Raw genomic sequence first — 21,543 nt, forward strand, 5'->3', positions numbered from 1 at the left:
AATCTTCAGGGTAAAATTTGAAAGGCTGCCGGACTGGTGTGCGGTATGTGGCTATTTAGGGCATCTTTTCAAGGAGTGTGGAGACGGCGTATGGCCACAGAATGCGCTGGTCTTCAAGGACCTGAAAGCTTCATGGTTCAAAGGACCTGGTCAAGGCCCTGGCAAAAGCAGAGGAAACCGGAGTGGAAGGGGCCGAGGTCGCTCTAGTGGTGGTCGGGGCCGTGGCGCCACCCAATATAACAGTATGGAATTGGGAGATAACATGGAAGAAGAGGATCACGAACGTGATGTCATGATGGAAGATGCTGATCAAAACAGGAAGAGGGGGGCTCTGGTGCAGCCTATTCATAAACCACAGCTTCCCCCTACACCTGTCACGACGAACAAAGCCCCAATGCTTCCACCACCGAAAGTGCCAGTAAGTCCCTCCTCGAAACAGGAGTCGAAGAGGACCAAACCCAGCTCAAGTGCAAACGAGACTTCTACACCAAAGAGTTCAGCTCCTACCAAGAACCCTGATGCGCGTTTGGCGGGCCCCCAAGTGGGGTCGCGCCAGGCGCAATGAGTCTCCTGTGTTGGAACTGCCGCGGGGCTGGCAAACCCGCGACAGTTCGAGAGCTTCGTGATCTCACGAGGCAATTTGCCCCCTCTATAGCTTGTATTGTTGAAACACAGTTAGAGGGCTCTCGAGTAGAGAATTTAGCAGGGACACTAGGTTATAGTAAAAATTTCGCAGTGAGCGGTTCGGGTAGGAGTGGAGGACTATGTATCTTTTGGAATGAGGAAATAAAGCTAGAAATTCTTGGTTACTCTGAGTATCACATCGATGTATCCGTTGAAGAGATGGTGGACGTCAAAACTAGAGTTACGTTTGTTTATAGTGAGGCACAGGTAAATGAACGATACAAAACTTGGAACATGCTGACCAGAATTGTGGGAGCACATAATCTGCCATGGGTGGTTATGGGAGATTTCAACGAGGTTTTACATGCACATGAACATGATGGAGTGGGAGCCAGAAGCCAAGCACAGATGGATTTGTTTCGTGATGCTCTTGATACTTGTGGCCTTACTGATTTGGGGTACAGAGGAAACAAGTGGACTTTTGAGCGAATGGTGACAGGTGGAACGTACACCAGAGTCCGGCTGGACAGAGGGGTAGCAAATCCGGAGTGGTTGATGGCTTTCCCAGATGCAACAGTGGAACATAAAATAGCTACCACTTCCGATCACGTCCCATTGCTACTTAGTTTCCGCGACGTGCATGCATGTGCACGCGGACCGAGACCATTTAAGTACGAGCTCTGCTGGGAGAGAGATGATTCGCATGCAGCAGTAATTGCGTCCGGATGGGGACAGCAGCAGCAAGGGATTCGGTGGACTCAGTTTGGCAAAAGTTGACGCGTGTCTCAGGCGACCTGTCTCAGTGGGATCACAATCATTTCGGGAATGTGCGGCTGCAGATTGCGGGACTGCTCCGCAGGCTACAGGAGATGCGCGCAGCCCCAGGAAGATCCGGCCCCAATCATGAGGAATTAAAAATAACTGAAACACTGGTTGAATTATATCATCGTGAAGAGATTTTGTGGTGCCAAAGAGCTAGATTAGAGTGGCTAATGCACGGGGATAAAAACACTTATTTCTTTCACCTTAGAGCCAGTCGTCGAAGGAGGAAGAACAAGATAAAAGCACTCCAGAGGGAAGATGGCCAGCTGACAGAAGATATACTAGAGATGAAAGCCTTAACGACTTCCTTTTATAAAACGCTATACACCTCTGAAGGTGTACAGAACATGGACCAAGTGATTTCGACGGTACCGCGCAAGGTGACTCAGGGTATGAATGAGATTCTTAATGCCCCTTATACTGACAAGGAAGTCAAGACGGCTCTTTTTCAGATGTTTCCTACGAAGTCGCCCGGCCCGGATGGGTTCCCAGCACACTTTTTCCAGCGCCATTGGGAGATTTGCGGAGATGATGTCACAAGAGCAGTTTTGAGGATTGTTGAAGGTAATGAGTCAGCAGCCAGCATTAATGATACAATCCTAGTATTGATCCCAAAGGTAAAAAATCCTACATTGCTAACTCAGTTCCGGCCGATAAGTTTGTGCAACGTTTTATATAAAATTGCCTCTAAGGTGATCTCAAATCGGCTCAAGTTAGTACTTTCGGATATAATTTCCTAAGAGTAGTCAACCTTTGTGCCAGGGAGACTGATTACAGACAACATCATCACGGCGTATGAATGTCTACATTTCATGAAGAGAAATAAAGCAAAAAAGCACCAGTCTTGCGCTTTGAAACTTGACATGGCGAAAGCCTATGATAGGGTTGAGTGGGAATATCTCAGGGTAATTATGGTGAAACTAGGCTTCACATAAAGATGGATAAATATCGTCATGGGCCTGGTAACAACAGTGAAGTTCTCTGTCCAGTTTAACGGTAAGAAGCTTGAGGAATTTACTCCTACACGGGGAATCAGACAAGGGGACCCAATATCCCCATACCTATTCTTAATAGCAGCAGAGGGCCTTTCATGCCTCCTAAAATCTAGAGACGAGTCATCAAATTTGAGTGGCCTGCAGGTGGCACCGTCGGCGCCATCAGTTAACCACTTGTTATTCGCAGATGACAGCCTGCTGTTTTTTAAGGCTAATGGTATGGCCGCTACTTAGGTGAACCTAGTGCTGGACATGTATTGCCAGGCTACGGGCCAACTAGTTAACCATAGTAAATCTTCTATCTTTTTCAGCAAGGGGGTCCCTGAAACCTTAAGGCTGGAGATCAAGAATCTATTGGGTGTATCGAATGAGACTCTAAATGAAAAATACTTGGGGATGCCATCTGATGTGGGGAGCTCAAAGAATGGAGCCTTCAAGTACCTAAAGGATCGTCTATGGGCCAAAGTTCAAGGTTGGATTGAAAATACTATGTCTTCAGCAGGAAAGGAGATACTTGTAAAGTCTGTGACACAGGCGGTCCCGGTTTTCTCAATGTCGTGCTTTAAGCTTCCACGGGGTTTATGTGAGCATCTCAATATGCTTATCAGGACATTCTGGTGGGGAAGTAAAGATGGTAAGCGCAAGCCACACTGGGTCTCCTGGAAGACTATGACACAACCCAAAGGTATGGGGGGTTTGGGGTTTAAGGATTTCAAACTTTTCAATATGGCTATGCTGGCCAAGCAGGCATGGCGTCTGCTGCAATTCCCTGACTCCCTAAGTGCTCGTCTACTGAAAAGCATCTACTACCCAAACACTTCGGTTCTTGATGCTAATTTGGGGAATCACCCAAGCCAAATATGGAGGAGCTTGATCGAGGGGCGGGATACCCTTAAGCTGGGTTTGATCAAAAGAATAGGCAATGGGGGAACGACAAGAATCTGGGAAGAAAACTGGCTGCCACGCGAGGAAATGATGAGACCGTATGGGTGCATCTCACAGAACCCACCGGAACTTGTCTCAGAGCTCATAGATGCCACGTCAGCCCAATGGGACAGACAGAGGGTGTCGGAAGTTTTTATGCCAATGGACGTTCGGGTAATAATGGCAATTCCGCTGTGCACCATGAATGTTCCGGATTTCTGGAGCTGGCATTACAAAAAGAATGGAAATTTCTCTGTTAAATCAGCCTACCGTATGCTGGTGGCGACAAGAGCTAGAAGAGAGGCATGGCTGGAAAGCATGGCGGGACCTTCTAGCACGTCCAGAGAGGAGGGAGCCTGGAAGAAACTTTGGCAAACTCAAGTGCCGGGCAAGGTGAGGATGTTTCTCTAGCGATTGTCCAAACACTCAATCCCTACCAACGATGTGAGGGCACACAGACATATGAGTGGCTCAAGTGCTTGCGGCATCTGTGGTGCTCACGATTCATGGAGGCACTCCCTAATAGAGTGCTCAATGTCCAGATGCATCTGGTCACTGATGGATGTGGAGCTCACTGAAAATCTTGCAGCTACAACCGAACCAAACGCCAAACAATGGCTGTTCACTTTGATGGAGTCAATGTCACATGAGCTCTTTGTGAAGCTCTCGGTTACGCTTTGGGCGATCTGGGCAGCGAGACGGAAGGCGATTCATGAAGGGATCTTTCAAAGTCCTCACTCTACACACAGTTTCATCACCAGATTTATTGACGAACTAGATATGCTGAAGGTCAAACCACCCCAGGTGACTGGTGCTGGTGTAGCGATCAGGAGCGGAAGGCCGATAGCTCCTCCTCAAGGCCATGCAAAGATTAATGTGGATGCTGGTGTCCGCAAGGGTAGTAGGGGGACAGCAGCGGCGGTCTGCAGAGACGAATCCGGCGTGTATCTTGGCAGCTCATCCCTGGTGATTGCAGGTCTGGACGACCCTGAAGCTCTGGAAGCGATCGCTTGCCGAGAGGGTTTGGCACTGGCGGCAGATCTCCAACTATAGAATTTTGTGATTTCATCCGATTCCAAGCAAGTTATCAGTGATATCAATAAGGGATGTAGGGGCAGCACTGGAGCTGTCATTAGCGAAATAAAAATACTAGCAAACTCTTTCCAATGTAATTTCATTTTTGAGTCTTGTGCATCCAATATGGAGGCACATAGTCTAGCCAAGTCATCGCTTTCTTTGGGTCCGGGGCGCCACGTTTGGTTTGGCCAACCTCTTGATCCAAGATGTATCCCACAATTTGTGGTTTTTGATGAATAAAACTTGGTTTCCCCCTTAAAAAAAAGTTCCTCAAAAAAAAAAAAAGGAAAACACAGTTTTGTACTGCATGCTCACTCGCTCTGTTTCATGCTGCTCAACTGTTTTAAAAAAACCCTAAAAAACTATTTAAAGAAATTCCACTCAAAAAAACTGTTTAAAGCTTTTTAACAAAAAAATAGCACAACTGTTTACGCCTTTTTTCTTTTCTTTTTGAAGATGTACACCCGTAGGCATACAATACTTGTATTCATAATAGTAACGATACAGAGGTGAAACACATACATGCAACAGAAAACAAGGAGGATACAAGCGGTTGTATTGCTACATACCGCCCTTGTTGCAACTATCAAGCACCCACGACCTTCGCCGCTGCCGGAGAAGGAGAGCACCAAAAGTTGGCCCACACTTTGCGATGTTAACGAACCACGATAGCCGCCAACCCTGGAAGGTTGGATCTAGCCCGATAAGGAACATCGGTCGGAGGAGCCCTCTGAGCCTCTTCAACGCCGGATCCGGGGCCAACACCAACCCACCCTTCTACAGATGACCGGATCATCCACCGTCTTCCACAAATCCGTAGCAGTCATTTATCGCCGCACTCCAAGAGCAGCACATCCCCGCCATCACGCCAAGACACAATGCCAGATCGAAGTTGCTCCAACAGCTTGGACTCCACAAGCCTCTCGTTGGCGCCAGCAACACCTCCGACGAGCAGGAGCACGGGCTGGAAAGACAATTATTCCTATGAGCACCATTGGCATCAGGCCCATCATGACACTAACGAAGGAAACTCGAAAACATAGAAACCTAGGACTACAACACACGCCCGAATGAGAAACTAGGGCTCCCTCCCCCTTGCAACGCCAAGACGACAATCAGAGAGGAAGGGGAGCGGCTGAATCCTCGGCGGGCACCTTGGATCCGGAAAAACTGTCGCCTCCTTTCTGTCGCGACAGGAAACGGTTCCAAGAATGTTAGCTTGTTAGAGGAAGGTGAGTTTTTATGTGTTTACACCTTTTTTTTCTTAGACCAGCCTTGACAAAACACTACCTGCTTGTACAAAAAAATTGTAAACATGGTTGAAATTTTTCTTTGACACGGTTGCTACTACAGTCCAGATCCCCTGATGTTGGTAATGCACGTAGTAGGTAATGACAAGTGATGTGTTTATTTCTGTGCGGACTTCCATTCTGTGTATAGACTGCAGCCAGAACGTGGATGGCATTATATTGCTGAAAGCTAAGCTCTAAAGTGGTTTCATTTTTATTGGAAGGGTGAGTCACGCCTCACGTGGTACATTATCTCCCTTTTTTTATATCATGCATACATTATCTCCTCGTGTGTTTTATCTTCCGCGAAATATCTCCTTGTTGTTTATGTTGAGCTACGATTTAGTGTGCCTAGACTAGGACAGTTTTCCATCTATATTGTAGGCCTTAACCGCTCCTGGCATGATGTTCATTGTAGTCTAAACCCTGAATTTTTTTTTGGTAAAGGGTATTTTCATTCAGATGTTGTATTGAAATGATATAACCGCAACGAATGAATGCCTGGCCTTTAGATAACAAAGTGCACATAGCCAACAACTCATAAAAAAATCATAAGAGACACTATTTTATAGAAATAGTAAATAAAGAGTTGCATGGGATTGTACTCCTTTATTTACTAGGGAACTATTTTATACTCCCTCCGTTCCTAAATATAAGTCTTTTTAGATATTCCAACAAGTGACTACATACGGAGCAAAATGAGTGAATCTACACTGTAAAATATGTCTACATACATCCGTATGTTGTAGTCCATTTGAAATATCTAAAAAGACTTACATTTAGGAACGAAGGGAGTACTACATAAGAGACACTATTTTATACCTGGAGTACAATCCCTAAACTCCATGTCCGAATAAATCTAAAAAAAATGTTAGACATTCTTGAGTGTTCTCCCCGCGTATACATTTTAGTGAAGAGATCACATTCATGATGCTTTGGGTAAAAAAGATGTACGCACCAAAATGTTTAAAAATGAGCTTTTTTCAGAGTGCTGTTTTTTTTGGCGCTCACATCAAATGTTTTTTCTTCACATTTTTTAAAATTTTCTTGGTAAAGATACATGGAGTACAATCCTAAACTCCATGTCCAAGAACGAAACACCATTTTTTTTATAGAAATGATAAATAAAGAGTTGTCTAGGACACATGAGACTCAATTCGAAGCTGCCATCAATTCGCTGGCTTATGTCGAGCTAGATAGAACAGTGGGTTGATGCATGCGTCTCGCATGACAAACTAATGGGGATCATGGGCTTCCAACGACCGAGCGATAGTTCATGAATGGCAACTTTTTTTTTTTGAGGGTACATGAATGGCAACTGCATGACATGATTCTTTCAACGGAAACCACGTACGCAACACTTTTTCCAGCGCACTCTTGCTGCATGCTGCTCGATCCGTTTACACTTTTTTTTCTTGAACGGCACAGTTGTTTACACCTTTTCTATCCAGCACATCTACACATAAAAACGTATCACGGTTGGCAATTTGGCTTTATTGGCGTACCATTATTCGGTGAATCAATACATTCATGGAGCTCTCGGAATATGTAGTACACAAGTTTACAAATGTGGAACATTACACCTCACCTCAGTTCACTAGCCTCATGAAAAACTTGCGCTGAATGAAAGGAGACTAGTGGTGGACACCGAAATCAGCATTCTACCAATCACATAACCACATATAGGAATAAGAAACAATGAAAGGTCATAAAAATAATAATGAAACATGGAAGCAACAGTGGAAGCCCATCCACATGCATATAAGAGCAAGGACAATAATAGAGCCAACTGATGGCTATATCTTGTTGCCACATTATCTATAGCCAACATTATATAGTCGAAAATTCCTGGCAAAATAAAGTATCAATTACTCCCCATCGCACCATTTTCATTCTAAAGCTGCCAAACCCCCTGCAAGAGCAACTGGTTCTGAACCGCACACATGTCATTGGTAGTCATTTTGTTGTTGGTAACAAAGTTTCATTTGTTATTAGCTAAACGTATACTCCCTTTGTCCAGAATTACATGTCGCAGAAATGAATATATCTAGACGTATTTTTAGTTGTAGATGATCTTTATCCATTTTCGTAACAAGTAACTCGGGACGGAGGGAGCATATTCATGACAACTTTCTCTTGAATGATTTGGACTTTGTTATGCTTCACCTTTACTCTCTTAGATGGCTTTATTTGTTCCGGAAAGCACAAGAAATTTTGCTTGACAAATTTTTACATACAAGCTGGGAGCTTAGTTATGTTTCAATAGTTGGCTCTAGACAGTCTAGCCAAATTTGCCTCCCCTGTAATGTAATGTAGGTAGTGTAAAACCTCTGATCATCTTAAAATCAATTAGCAGAGATTTCTTTTCCGCTGGCGCAGGTTGGCATATTGATGTGGTACAAGTTCCTGCTAGAGCTGCAAATTTCTTCGAGGCGTGCAAAAAGAAGAGTGCCATCCATCAAATACCATCTCCAGGCCTGGTTAAACCTCACATTGACGAAAATTCGCACCATGGACCTCTTGTTGTGTATCTCTGGCCGAATGTAACAATACGTTGAACCAAGCTGTAGATTACTGTCTTCCATTTCCCATGAGCATTGCGACAGGCTTCCACTCATCAGATATAAAAGAGCAGAACTCGATTAATTAATTTGCACCCTTTTCATTCAGTCACATTCCAAGCAGAGAACCCATCAAGAATTTGAATGACACCCTCCTGGCTGAAATGAGCATACAACATGGAGTTTGTGAGTATATAAGACTGGAAACAAAAAGGTTCACAATTTCCCTTTCCTACACCGTCATCGCAGTCCACCTTCGCTTCCATTGATTCGGTCATAGTGACGAAGACAAATTCAGAAAGCAAAGTCTACCACCAGAATGTTTCCCAAAGACCACAATCTGGGTCCAGACAAGGTGGCAAAGACGCGTTCTGAAAAATAGAGAGCTTCAACAAGTCAAGAATTTTTCCTGTAAAGAAAAACAAGTCAAGAATTTGAATATCCCAGGTCAAACAAATCATCATATACTAGGTAGACAAATAGGCAATTAGTTACTCGGTAAACTGAAAGAGAGAACCATGCGACCAGATTACAGCACACATAATTTAGCTACACCGCAAGGTCCACACCAATCAAGTATTCTTAAGCTATCAATAACTAGAAATCAGAATCACTACTGGATGTGCCTCACGCAGTCATTGCTCTAGCTCCTGCAAGCTGTGAGCGTTATGAGACTACCATTCCCTGACCATATCAGATTATTATCTCCACAGATGAGGATGATCCATGCGTGAGTCGCTCCTTAATCCGGTGCCTGCTAGCTTTCTCCGCCTTGGATCTGTCAAGGTTGGTGGCGTTGCAGACCATGCATGAGAATTCACCACGCAGCTGGATTAACAACAGCCCCACAGCTCGTTCCATGACAAGCCTTACATAGTTTGTCACGTTGTCTTCATCCTCGCACCCGCAGATCACCAGCACCTTCAAGTTCAGGTGCTTCAAATCCTTGGATGGCTCCCACACCATGTTGGTATTCTTGGCACTATTCTTGGGTGTCTCAATACATGAATGTCGAGATAACTTCAAGCAAGGACATAGAATGTAAATAACCCATGTTAATTAAACACGCCAACAACCCATGAAGGACAAGGTAACAACAATTGCAATTAAATATAAGTTTATTGCCCTATAGAGTTTTGGAGAAATATGCATGAATAAAATCCTAGGTAAAGTACGACGGAGATATGCTTCGGAGTCCTTATGAAATTACAACTATATTCCTCGTATTTTCTTCGACCAAGGTACTTTGTAATAAAGAATTTTCATCAAGAGGGCTATGTGCATCACTCGATGCCGAGGCCAAGGCTTCCCTCCTTTTCAAAAAAAAAAACATAAGACAAATTTTTGGAGAACTCTTAACATGAGATACAATCCAGTTTTTTTGTTTGTCTTGCTGCAAAATTACAGTGTGGCTTGTAAGTATTTGTGATAACTTGGTGAGTAGTTGAGAATTAGATCACTTGCTGGTATGTTTTTAATGTTGAATATCCGAAAAACATATCATTCTAAATTGTAGAATAAGTCATGACATGCTAAGATCTGGACTGAATTAAAGAAGGTTAAGTAACACTAACTGCAATATTCTCTAGGGCAGGTGCAGCTTCAAGGATAAACAGTGTCCAGTTCAGATCACACTCATTGAAGATATCCCAAAGAAACACAGAGGTCAGGTTTCTGAACATAGCAGTGAGCTTCTTCGGATGTTCTGGCTGAATCCAAATCTGCAGCAAGAACATAAATGCACAACTAAAATTGGTAGAGAAGAACATATGGAATGTAGATGCAGAAGATATTTAAGTGGTGCGCAGAAATGATTGTACCATTTGGCACCCGAAAGTGAGAGTAAGTGTCGACAGGTTGCTGGCACTCCTTGACAGGCACTCGCTCAGCACGAATGGCTCCTGCCATGCCTGGGCTTTACAAGAGAGTCTTACATCGCGAAGCTCAGGAACATAGCCAAAGCTCAGTGGAGGGTTATGGGAGAGCCAATATTGGAACCAAACTTTCCTAAGTTTAGGGACAGAAATGAGCTCGATCCGCATGCACCCAACGCAGGTGCTCCTGGATCCCAGAGCATGGCACGTCGATCTAGAGCGCGGAGTGCGGATCAACTAGTCTGAAGGCACACGGGTTGAGGTGCCTGAGCCTACCGCAAGCGCTAATGAGCTCGGTGATGTCAGAATGGTCAAATACAAGGCGCTCGAGTGCAAGACTCGTGAGCCAAGAGAAGGCGACCGGGTAGGCGCGGCAGAAGGACATGAACTGCCGCGCAATCTCATCGAGCAGCGGCTCGGGGGGCGGCAGGGACGTGCGAAACTCAAGGCATTCGGTCTGGCCCAAGCTCACGACGTCCTGGACGAGGCGGCCTATGGTGCTCAGGTGAGGTGGGGAAGGCATGAAGAAGCCGAGGATGAGGGACCTGAGGGCGCCACTCTCGGGGAGGGGAACCACGGCGAGCAGCGACCGCGCCGCACCCGTGAACGCGTCCATGGCCTCGAGCGGCGTCGCGCCCTGGAAGTGAGCGACGTCGAGGTCCACGCGCGAGAGGTGCTTGGGGAGGCGCCGCCACCGTCTCGAGAGCGCCCCGGCGCGGACGGCCTCGCGCAGGTCAAGGCGCTCGAGGATCTCGAGGAGGAGGTGGTCGGGGAGAGCGCTGATCCTGTCCGCGCCGGCGTTGAGCTTGGGCGGCGGGGCCGGCTGATTGACTGAAACCCTAGCCTTAATCAGTCGAGCGGCGGCGTTCTGCTCCGAGGCCGCGGCTCCTCCGGCGCCCTTCTCCCCACCTCTCGCTTGTGGCCATCCATCTGGACCGGACGGGGAGCGCCGCCTCCTCTTCGACCCCCGCCGGCTAGCCGCCGATTCCGATTTGGTGGTGGGCATATCCGCCGGAAAAAATAACAATGTTTTAGGAATTGTGACTATCTGCGGCCACGACAAAAAAATTGTATTTTGTTACTGCCTTGTAACTAAGATGTCGTGCGCATTGCCGAAAATATGTTCATGGTATTTTAAAAATATGTTCGAGCATTTTGTAAAATGTACATGAATTTTTTTTTAAGATGTCCATGCTTTCGAAAAATGTTCATCTAGTTAGAAATATGTCTTCTTGTATTTTCTGAAAAGTGTTCATGGGTTTGAAGAATGTTCATATAGTTAGAAACACGTGTTCATGCATTTAAAAAAAATGTTCATTCAACTAAAAAAAGTATTCTTGTATTTACAAAAAAATGTTCATGTATTTGAAAAAGAGTTCATGACTTAAAAAATTTGTTTCTGAGTATATAACATTTAATAAGGGGAAGCCAAAACATCAATCACAAGCGTGGGAATCCATACATTCAACATTTAAACCCAACAACATGCAAAGAGACTATCGGATTTCTCGTCAGTCAGATCACAGAAGCCGAGGAGTCTGCTATCACAACCCAATCAGGAAGGAGTCTAACAACACGCCAAATTTTTTGACGTGACAGCTCAAAAAGAATTGCAATGATGACTTTGGACGATTCTCCTTCCAGTCGGCTGAAGTGTTCAGCCAGGTCGAGGAGTTCGCTCTGATTCGACTGCCAAGCCAGTTCAGAGTCAGAAAATCCATGCGTTCAACATGATGATAATCCGAGTGCACAGCACCCAATGGAAACCGAGTGAAGTGACACTCATCACATATTCGTTCTGTGTAGAGCAAGGAGCACCCAGGGCATCCCCCGTGGCACGAGTCGGGTTCCCAAGAAAAATTGAATGCATAGCTACACAAACTTGGTTCATGAAAGGTATCTGATCGGATCGGGCGTTCCGCACAAAGGATAGTGACACAGAAACTTGATCCACTCAAGCCCATGCGTCGTAGATCGCCACACAGAATTTGATGATATGCCCATAGTCGGGCCATGAGCCATCCTCTCCCGAAGAGATTAAAAAACGGGTATCACCAAGTTTTTTCTGAATTGCTCATCCTTAACCTCTAGGAGGTGTGATCGAAAGAGTCCGCTCAGGTCTCTCGGCTACTCAACCAGTGGCTGATGCTAGTAGTTTAATTTATACTCTAATAATTCACTAGAAACACTATTATTCAGAAAAATTCTAAATTCAATTTGTACTCTAAATTCATACATACATTTTTGGTAAAACATCATGCCAGTAGTTTAATTTATACTCTAGAACTTCTTATAAATTTTCTTACCTAATAATACACTAGAACCACTATTAAGATATATGTTAGTCCATACTTTTTGACAAATATCTAAAAAAATATCGAAGGATGTTCACTATGTTACGAATCCAATTGTTGAATATAAAGTCAAAAAGGCATGCAATTTTATTCATTTTATTCTTCATTTAAGAGATTCCAATTTCAAGATAATCGGAAAAGTAAAGAAACAAAATAAAACTTAATTTTTGCACAATTTAAGTCTACTTTTCAGTGATATATATTAAAATACAAATAGCAGTACAAATGATAATTTTCATCATTTTTATGTGTTAGTTGTGCCAACTAAGAAATAGAAATATATATACTCATTAAAATGTAGCATGATAAAAAATTATATAAAATATAAAAGTTCAATATAAACTATATTTATTTTAGGACAACAATGTTTGGTAATGGTGTGACACATAAGCAAAAGTACCACACACCTCCTTTCTTTTAGGCATGGGCATAAAAACCGAGGGATCGAACATCGAACGAAAACGAAACCAAAATAACTGAATTTTTATTTTTTATACTTCTATATATAATTTTAGTTTTTAGTTTTAATAACCGAACTAATTAAGTTCGGTAGGCTCGATATTTGTCTCGGTTAGCCGAAATGAAACCAAACTCTAAAATCGTTTTGGGTTTTTTGAAACAGCCGACGCCGGTTCGGTAGTTATCAGTCACAAAAAAAATGTGGTAGTTTTTTGGAATAATAGGACGAAAAGTGGTAGTTTTATGCTATTTACTCGGCTACGCCACCCACGGTGCGGTTCCCGCGGCCCTGATCTTTTCTATGGCGCTTCCTTTCAGGGGTTTAGGTTTGCATCCGCGTTCTGCTTTTTGCTTGACCCTGCCTTGTTTGTCCTTCCCGTTTGTTTCAGCCTACTCGCTGGCCGAGGTCGAGCAGAAGACCCTGGAGTTCAGGAAGGAGATGACCACCCCGATCCCCATCGCGGAGGACGCGTCAGAATTCGAGGTAATTACCCAATGTCATGCCATGCTTGCTGGAGTAGGTTCGCTATCGCTAGGGGCAATGGTGTACCTGATTGGCCTATTGGCAGCTCTGTTTGTTGTAAATTTTGCCTAACTTGTAGATCGATGGTGATATCCACATGCATATTGACTAGATGTGTTGACTGTTCCTGTAGTTTCCTGATATGCAAGTTTCCTTGGATCCATAGAACGAACCTCTGCACAACTAATTTTCCATGTTTTAATGTGAACCTTCATTCATATTGATTCATACTTGTTGTCAGTTGGATGTGGCATGTTTAGGTTCCTTATGTGTGAGTTTATTTGAAACCATTGCACATTTGCATGACTAATTGCATGTTATGCTGATGCAATTTGTTTGGTCGACGAGCATGGAAATGTGCGTTAACTTTCCTGAAAGTTAAGCTTGACTTGACTCTTGACTAGGCGTAACTAAGAACTGGATGCGCTTTATGACTAGATGGTGATGCTAGCATGCACATTGACTGGATGTGTACTTGCTGATTAGGTTACAATGGTTACCCACAAAGTTGGTCTTCCTCTTCTCAAATATACTCCCTCCGTCCCAAAATATAAGAACGTTTTTAACACTACACTAGTGTCAAAAACGTTTTTATATTAGGTTACAATAATTTCAGGTCATGTTAAATTAAACAGGCCATTGGAAATTGACACTTGATTTCAGCTAGCAGCCTTGTTGTGTGGCAAACTATGTCTAATACTAGAGTGTCTGTGTTTTGTTTGTGCAGAAATTTCGGGCTAGGGCTTACGAAACAGCTATGAAAGGTACAAGCTATGGCATCTTCCTTCTTTCATTACTGTTATTATACTTGCCTTCTTCTTTTCTACTTACTTGAAATATTTTTTCCTTTTGGACGGCAAGATTGCCATATTATAAATTTTACTCTCTTGCTGTTTGTTTTCTACCTCCTCTCACTCCTTCCCTCGGTTGATGCTTTTGTACACGTTCCAAACACTTGATTGAACAGTGATCCGACAAAGATTATAGTAAGTAATAAATTAAAAAAAATTGTCCTCAGTGAATGCAACGAAGATTGGAATTGAATATGGCTATGCTGTTATTCCCTCTGTTCCACAATAGATGCTGTTTTAGCTTTTCACAATTTCTTCCTAAATAGGTGTCATTCTACAATTATTAGGCAATTCTTGTCATCTTTTCCTTTGCATATCCCAAAATTTAATTATTCACAAAGGTCATTCACTACTATGACTAGACACTTAATGCTAGTAATGTGTATTTTGGTACTGCAGTTCCTGTTAAATCAATAGAGCTTTACTTGGATCTTAGGGGCGGAATTGAAGATCATGTTTTGGTTAGTAACGAATTACAATATTTTCATTTTTTTTATCTTACAGTTGTATTTTTAGCAAATGTCAATGACCACGCCAAATATTTGTCTGACAGGGCATGGAAAAACTGTTGCCAGACTTAGATCCGCAGGAGCGGCGTGTCTTTACCCTTGTTCTTGATCTTAATGAGACCCTCGTATATTCTGATTGGGAGGTATAGTCATGTTATTTGATTGTTGATTTTTTCCAAGAATATAACCCAGTCTTAGGATTTGATGCCAATGTGGTACTATCATATATGGACTGATATTTACATTATAAAAAAGGACTTCCAAGTCCATATTGGAGGCAACGAGCAGCTTATTTTCCTTACTGTCAGATAATGTGCTAACAAGTGCAGCGCAATATGAAGCCATCTCTAATTGAAGGAAAACTAATCTTATCTCCATCTATTATTTTCCTAACTATTTATGTGTAACTTTATAAATAGGATTTATATCTCTTTATTTGATACGATGAGAATAGTATCTGTTGTGCTACCGTACGCGTGAACAACAATGGCTCATTTGCTTGGTTGTGTCTAGGCATGTACTTCCTCCGTCCCATAATATAAGAACGTTTTTGACACTATACCCTTTTTGACACTAGTATAGTGTCAAAAACGCTCTTATATTATGGGACGGAGGGAGTAACATGTTCATGAGTTTTTCCATTGCCTTATGATAACATAGCAGGCTGAGGGTTGAACTCAACTCATCTTGCCCATGTTGCTATTAGTTCCATCATATAGGATAATGCATAATTTGCCTTTTAAATTTTTATACTCTTTGTATTTTCCTATTTGTGCAATTCAGGAATATCAATGTAATGCTTTTCTCTCTGTGTGAAGCCTGAGACAGGCTTGAAGACATTCAAGAGACCAGGAGTTGATGCTTTTTTGCAACGTATGTCAACCCTGTATGAAGTTGTTGTATATTCTGATCAACTGCAGAAGGTAAGTTGTTTTTAACTTAATCCTTCAGGTAGACTGTTATGTAATACCCTAATGTCTACATTTTCATTTGTAGGATGTGGAGGATGTGGTTAAAAGGATCGACCAAACAGGACGTATACACAAATTATCAAGGCCTGCAACTAAGTACCGGAAGGGTATACACTTTCGGGTATGGAGACTACCTGGCTTTTACTATTTGAGGAATAAACATACTCCATAATAAAGAATAAAACATTGTCATTAATAGTGAGTATCATTCAATTTGTGCTGTTTTATACTAATCATCTCCTTTGAATCATTTCTCAAGGTATGTGCTCCTAATAGTATTATAGTATTCTTTCTATTGTAAATTAAGATCGACGCTTTTATTGTAGATAATTTTCATTGTTGGGCATTTCAAGAAAAGTGAACCATTTAATTGTGTATTTATCTGTTTATTTATTCATTGGGTCAATTATTTGATATGTGACCCATCACCTAGCCTTCCATTTTATTACTGTATGATATTTCTCATTTTAATATTTGTTGTCATGCTACCAGGATCTGTCAAGGTTGAACAGAAATCCTGCACGAGTTCTGTACATAAGTGCGCATGCTCTTGAATCTTTCCTGCAACCTGAAAATTGTCTGGATATCAAACCATGGAAACTTGAAACTAATGACACTGAACTGCGGGATCTGAGTCCATTTCTTGAGTGTAAGTGTACCAACACATCTCCTGTATTCCCTAAAAAAACATCTCCTGTATTACGGCATTACCATGTGGTTATAGGTATCTTTGTTGTTTTCTGAGTCTGACCTCAAAGTGCTTAAATGTTAACGGCGCTAACCTTTATATTACAGCTCTTGATGTTGTAAGGCCTGCTGATCTTCATGAAGTGGTTGCTTCTTATCAAGGGAAGGATGTTGTTAAAGAGTTCTATGAGCGATGCAAACAAGTGCAGAGGTAAGCACATGGTTACGTTGTACATTTGTACTGCAGGATCATCAGTGTAACTATACGAGTGAATCTCTCTTTTGTGTGGCATTTGCTGTGGACTGTCATGGCGGTTGCATATGCTGTTCTGGCCATTTATGTAAAGAATGTAGGGCCTTTGGTACTACTCCCTTATTAAGGCATCATGCTTCTTTGAGAACTACACCAATCTCATGCAAAATTAGGACATTGACCTTGAGTATATCAGATTGCGAGCTTAGAATGCCTATCTGGATTTTAAAAATCTGCCTATCTAGGATCAGCTATTTGTTACACACACCTGTTCTTCTGTGAACTGAATGGCCATTACTTCACCATCTTACAGGGCGATTGAGGAGCAGAAGCAGCAGCAGCAGAAGAAACGTGAGAGCAAGTGGTGGCGGATATTTCCCTGATCTGCTGGAAGGACAAAGCTCCAAATTGACCTAATACAAAGAGGATACTGAGACTCCTGTGGAGTGCCTGCCTGGTCGAATTGCTTGGTAGTTTAGGTTGCTAGTCAAATTCACCGCTCTCCAATTCTTGGGCATCCCATGTAAAGAATAGGCTATAACACTTGGTCTCTGTGAAGAGTTTGAGACCACGCCACTTAGTTGTCAAAACATGAGTTGAGTTGATGTGCATTTCTTAATGGTCATTGCATTCTCTGAGGTAGCAATTGAATATAAGGATATTTGTTAATACTAATACTCCACTATCCGAACAAACTTCCACAGATTCTTAAAGGTGGAAAGTCGCAAATGAGTAGTACTTGAGGGGTCATTTTATCCAATTTGTCACTCTTGGGATATAAGGAGTGTGTACATTTCTCTTGATGTGTATAAAAAACAATTTACTCACAGAAATACTGTTGTATTACTGGTACTTTTTACTCTACATCCAATGAGGAACATACTCCCTCCGTCCCAAAATTCTTGTCTTAAATTTGTCTACATAGATGTATCTATTCGCATTTTAGTGTTAGATACATCCGTACCTACTCCCTCCGTTCCGATTTACTCGTCGTGGTTTTAGTTCAAATTTGAACTAAAACCACGACGAGTAAATCGGAACGGAGGGAGTAGATAAATCTAAGACAAGAATTTTGGGACGGAGGGAATATTAAAGATGAACAAAAGGTGGCTGAAATGAACGAAAAGCTAGATATTCAAAGGGCCTGTCTATGTCACATCTAAATGTGAGATAATACCTCACGTCTAATTATAATGTCAGCGCCACCACATTTTTGCATTGTTTTTCTTGTTTGTTTGATTTTAATTTGTCAATGCCCAAAACTAAAAACCAGCTCGCACTTCCTGTGCGGCCGGCCTATAAGTAAATCCGGTCTCTAGTTCCCCTAAAAAGAACTGGTTACTAGCTGCCCATAGAAAAAAATCTGATAGCGCTTTTTTCTAAAATGTGGAAAAACTGATGCTAGTATGTCTGATCATTACACATTTACAAGTACATCTCATTTTTTTCCTGTTGGTTTTTGCATTTTTCAATTTTATATTTATATAATTAATTTTCAGTAAGGAACAAAGTTTGGTCAAAACATATTTAAAAAAACATGTTCACGAATTTACATAAAAAAATTCAAAATATAAAAGTGTTAACGAATACCAAAAATGTTCTAATATACTGTGAACAATCCTTTGATATATGAAGATCGTTTTCGGAATACACACTATTTTTTTGCAATACAGTGAACCTTTTTATATACGATAAACTTTTTAACCATACACAATGAAGATTTTTTAAACTACACTAGATTATTTTAAAACACGTACTAAACAATTGATTGTGCATTAAAAAATGTTTATGGATTAGAAAAACTATATTCATGATTCAAAATTTGTTCACGGATTCAGAAAATATGTCTATAAATTTAAAAAAATCATGATTTCAAAAAAATTCATAATTTTGAAAAAGGTTAAGAAATTTTATAAAAGTGAAAGGAAAGGAAAAGTAGAAAAAACAAAACAATGAAAAAGCGAACATGAAAAAAAAAAGAGAAAACCAAATAGAGAAAATAGATAAATAAGAAGAGAAAAAAGGGTTGCAACCATCCAAACCGCGAGAAAGACTCCTTAAATCGGATCCCCAAACCCATATTGCTCCTGTAATCCATGTTTGCTTCCCAAAAACCACTCACTAACAACACAAACATAGTCAGCCCGCTACGCTTAGTGATTGCTATAAGCCCCCCTCCCCCTGAATGTCCTTGTTGTTTTATTAGCGAGATGGTGGACTTGCAATTGGGTCAAAAACATCATGCCCAGCTGCGAGTCAAGGGTTGACCTGTAACTGTGGCAAAAAAAATATCAATGGTCTCGTTGCATGTCAATGGTGAATTTTCATCTTGGACAAAAAGAAAAGGTTTGCCCAGTTACGAGCCGATGGTTGGCTTGCAACTAGGACAAAAAAAGGTCGGACACCTAGTGGCGAGTCGAGGGTAGACCTGCAATTGGCACTAAAAAAGGTCGAGCCCCAGTCCCAATTGCGAGTCGAGGTTGGAATTGCAACTCGAACAAAAAAGGTTGGGCCCCAGTTGCGAGTCGAGGGTGGACTTGTAACTGGGACAAGAAAAGGTCGAGCCCCAGTCCCAATTGCGAGTCGAGGTTGGAATTGCAACTCGAACAAAAAAGGTTGGGCCCCAGTTGTGAGTCGAGGGTGGACTTGTAATTGGGACAAGAAAAGGTCGAGCCCCAGTTGTGAGTTGACGGTGGACTTGCAATTGGGACAAAAAAAGGTCGGGTACCAGTTGAGAATCGAGGGTGAACTTGTAATTGGGACTAAAAAACTCAGGCCCCAGTTGCAAGTCGAGGGTGGACTTGCAACTCGGGCAAAAAAGGTTGTGCCCTAATTGCGAGTCGAGGGTAGACTTGCAACTCAGACAAAAAAGGTTGGGCCCCAGTTGCGAGTCGAGGATGGACTTGCAACTCGGACAAAAAAGGTTGGGCTCCACTTGCGAGTCGAGGGTGGATTTGCAACTTGTACAAAAAAGGTTTGGCCCCATTTACGAGTCGAGAGTGGACTTGCAATTAGGATAAAAAAGTTGGGCCCCAATTAGGAATCGAGGGTGGACTTCCAACTGGGACACAAAAAGGTCAGACCCTAGTTGAGAGTCTAAGGTGGACTTGCAATTAGGACAAAAAATTGTCGGGGCAAGTTGCGAGTCGAATGGAATTGCAACCGGGAAAAAAGGCCGGGCCCCAGTTGTGGCTCGATGGTGGACTTGCAACTGGGACAAAAAAGGTTGCGGCCTAGTTGTGAGTCAAGGGTGGACATGCAGCTAGGACAAGAAAAGGTCGAGCCATAGTTGCGAGTTGACAGAGGACTTGCAACTGGGACAAAAGAAAGTCAGACTCCAGTTGCAAGTCGATGGTGGACTTCCAATCGAGACAAAACAAAGTTGGACCTCAGTTACGAATCAAGGGTGGACTTGCAACTAGGACTAAAAATCTTGAGCCCTGGTTGCAAATCGAGGGTGGACTTGCAACTCGGACAAAAAAGGATGGACCATAGTTGCAAGTCGAGGATGGAAATGCAACTCAGACAAAAAAGTTTGGGCCACAGTTGCGAGTCGAGGGTGGACTTGCAACTTGGACACAAAAATGTTTGGCCCAATTTATGAGGCGAGAGTAGACTTGCAACTAGGACAAAAAAAGGTTGGGCCTCGGTTACAAATTTAGTGTGGACCTCGAATGGGACCAAAAAAGGCCGAACACCAGTTGCAAGTCGAGGGTGGATTGCAATTAGGACAAAAAGATCCTGGGGCCTAGTTGCGAGTCGAGAGTGGAATTGTACCCGGGATAAAAAAGGTTGGGCCTCAATTGCGACTCGAGGGTGGACTTGCAACTAGGAAAACAAAGGTCAGACCCCAGTTGCGAGTTGATGGTGAACTTGCAACTGTGACAAAAAATGTCAGGTTCCAGTTATGAGTCAAGAGTGAGATTGCAACTGGGACAAAGAAAGGTCGGCCTCCTGTTGCAAGTCGAGGATTGATTAGCAACTAGAAAGAAAGATGAACCCCAGTTGCAAGTCGAAGGTGGACTTGTAATTGGAAAAAAGGTCGGATCCTAGTTGGGAGTCGAGGTCTGACTTGCAACTGGGACAAAGAAAGGTCAAGCGCCAGTTGTGAAAGTGCAATCATGCCCTTAATCATATTTTGATGTTGATAACAATATACTCATAGGGGACTAACAAAGTTTGTCAAGTATATCTCAGGTTTTAGTCCCCTCAGAATCATGTGTATGGATTATGACTTTGGAAATATTTATCTTCCTCAAGAACGAAGAAACAAGTCTACTGGCTTAGGCACCTTTTTATGCTTGCTCTTGAGTATAGGGATCCCGCACTATTAAGAGGGGAACATGGGGTCTCGCTAAAATCTTGCTCAAATGATCCTCTTTAGGATCTCATCTTCTGTGCCTTGGTTCCGTCGGACGACCGACGCGTGTCGGACGACCGGTATTCACTAGACGTCCGGTACCTCCTTTCCAGAACCAAAACATCGGATTTTTGGTTTCCACTGGACGTCCGACTCCTCCTGATCAGTACAAAATCATCGGTTGTCCGGCGTCCACTGGACGTCCGGTACTTTCTATACCGTGCCAAAACATCGGACGTCCGGTCCCTGCCGGACATTCGGTGTCCGCCGAGCCCTCAGTCGTCCGGTGTGTATCGGACGTCTGACGCTGTTGTACTCATTTGGTCCCAACGGCCACTTATTGAGGCATACTATAAATATCTCTCACCTATCCCGTGGGAGAGTTGACCATTCACTTTAAACATCCTCAA

The 21,543-nt window shown here is 42.7% G+C and overlaps 1 protein-coding gene and 1 pseudogene across 1 annotated transcript; one reads left to right on the top strand and one right to left on the bottom strand.

Annotated features, from left to right (window-relative positions):
- Nucleotides 1-9,868: 9,868 nt before the first annotated feature.
- Nucleotides 9,869-11,199, bottom strand: LOC123146153 (uncharacterized; annotated as a pseudogene).
- Nucleotides 11,200-13,100: 1,901 nt separating this feature from the next.
- LOC123142769 (mitochondrial import inner membrane translocase subunit TIM50) lies at nucleotides 13,101-17,529 on the top strand. Its single transcript, XM_044561530.1, has 11 exons — nucleotides 13,101-13,156; nucleotides 13,211-13,251; nucleotides 13,369-13,463; nucleotides 14,230-14,266; nucleotides 14,753-14,814; nucleotides 14,907-15,005; nucleotides 15,681-15,785; nucleotides 15,859-15,954; nucleotides 16,326-16,482; nucleotides 16,629-16,731; nucleotides 17,087-17,529. The coding sequence occupies exons 1-11, from the start codon at nucleotides 13,101-13,103 to the stop codon at nucleotides 17,154-17,156; spliced, it is 921 nt and encodes a 306-aa protein (XP_044417465.1). The 3' UTR covers nucleotides 17,157-17,529.
- Nucleotides 17,530-21,543: the final 4,014 nt, after the last annotated feature.

The sequence above is a fragment of the Triticum aestivum genome, chromosome 6D, assembly GCF_018294505.1.
Source record: "Triticum aestivum cultivar Chinese Spring chromosome 6D, IWGSC CS RefSeq v2.1, whole genome shotgun sequence".
In the NCBI taxonomy this organism is placed as follows: Eukaryota; Viridiplantae; Streptophyta; class Magnoliopsida; order Poales; family Poaceae; genus Triticum; species Triticum aestivum.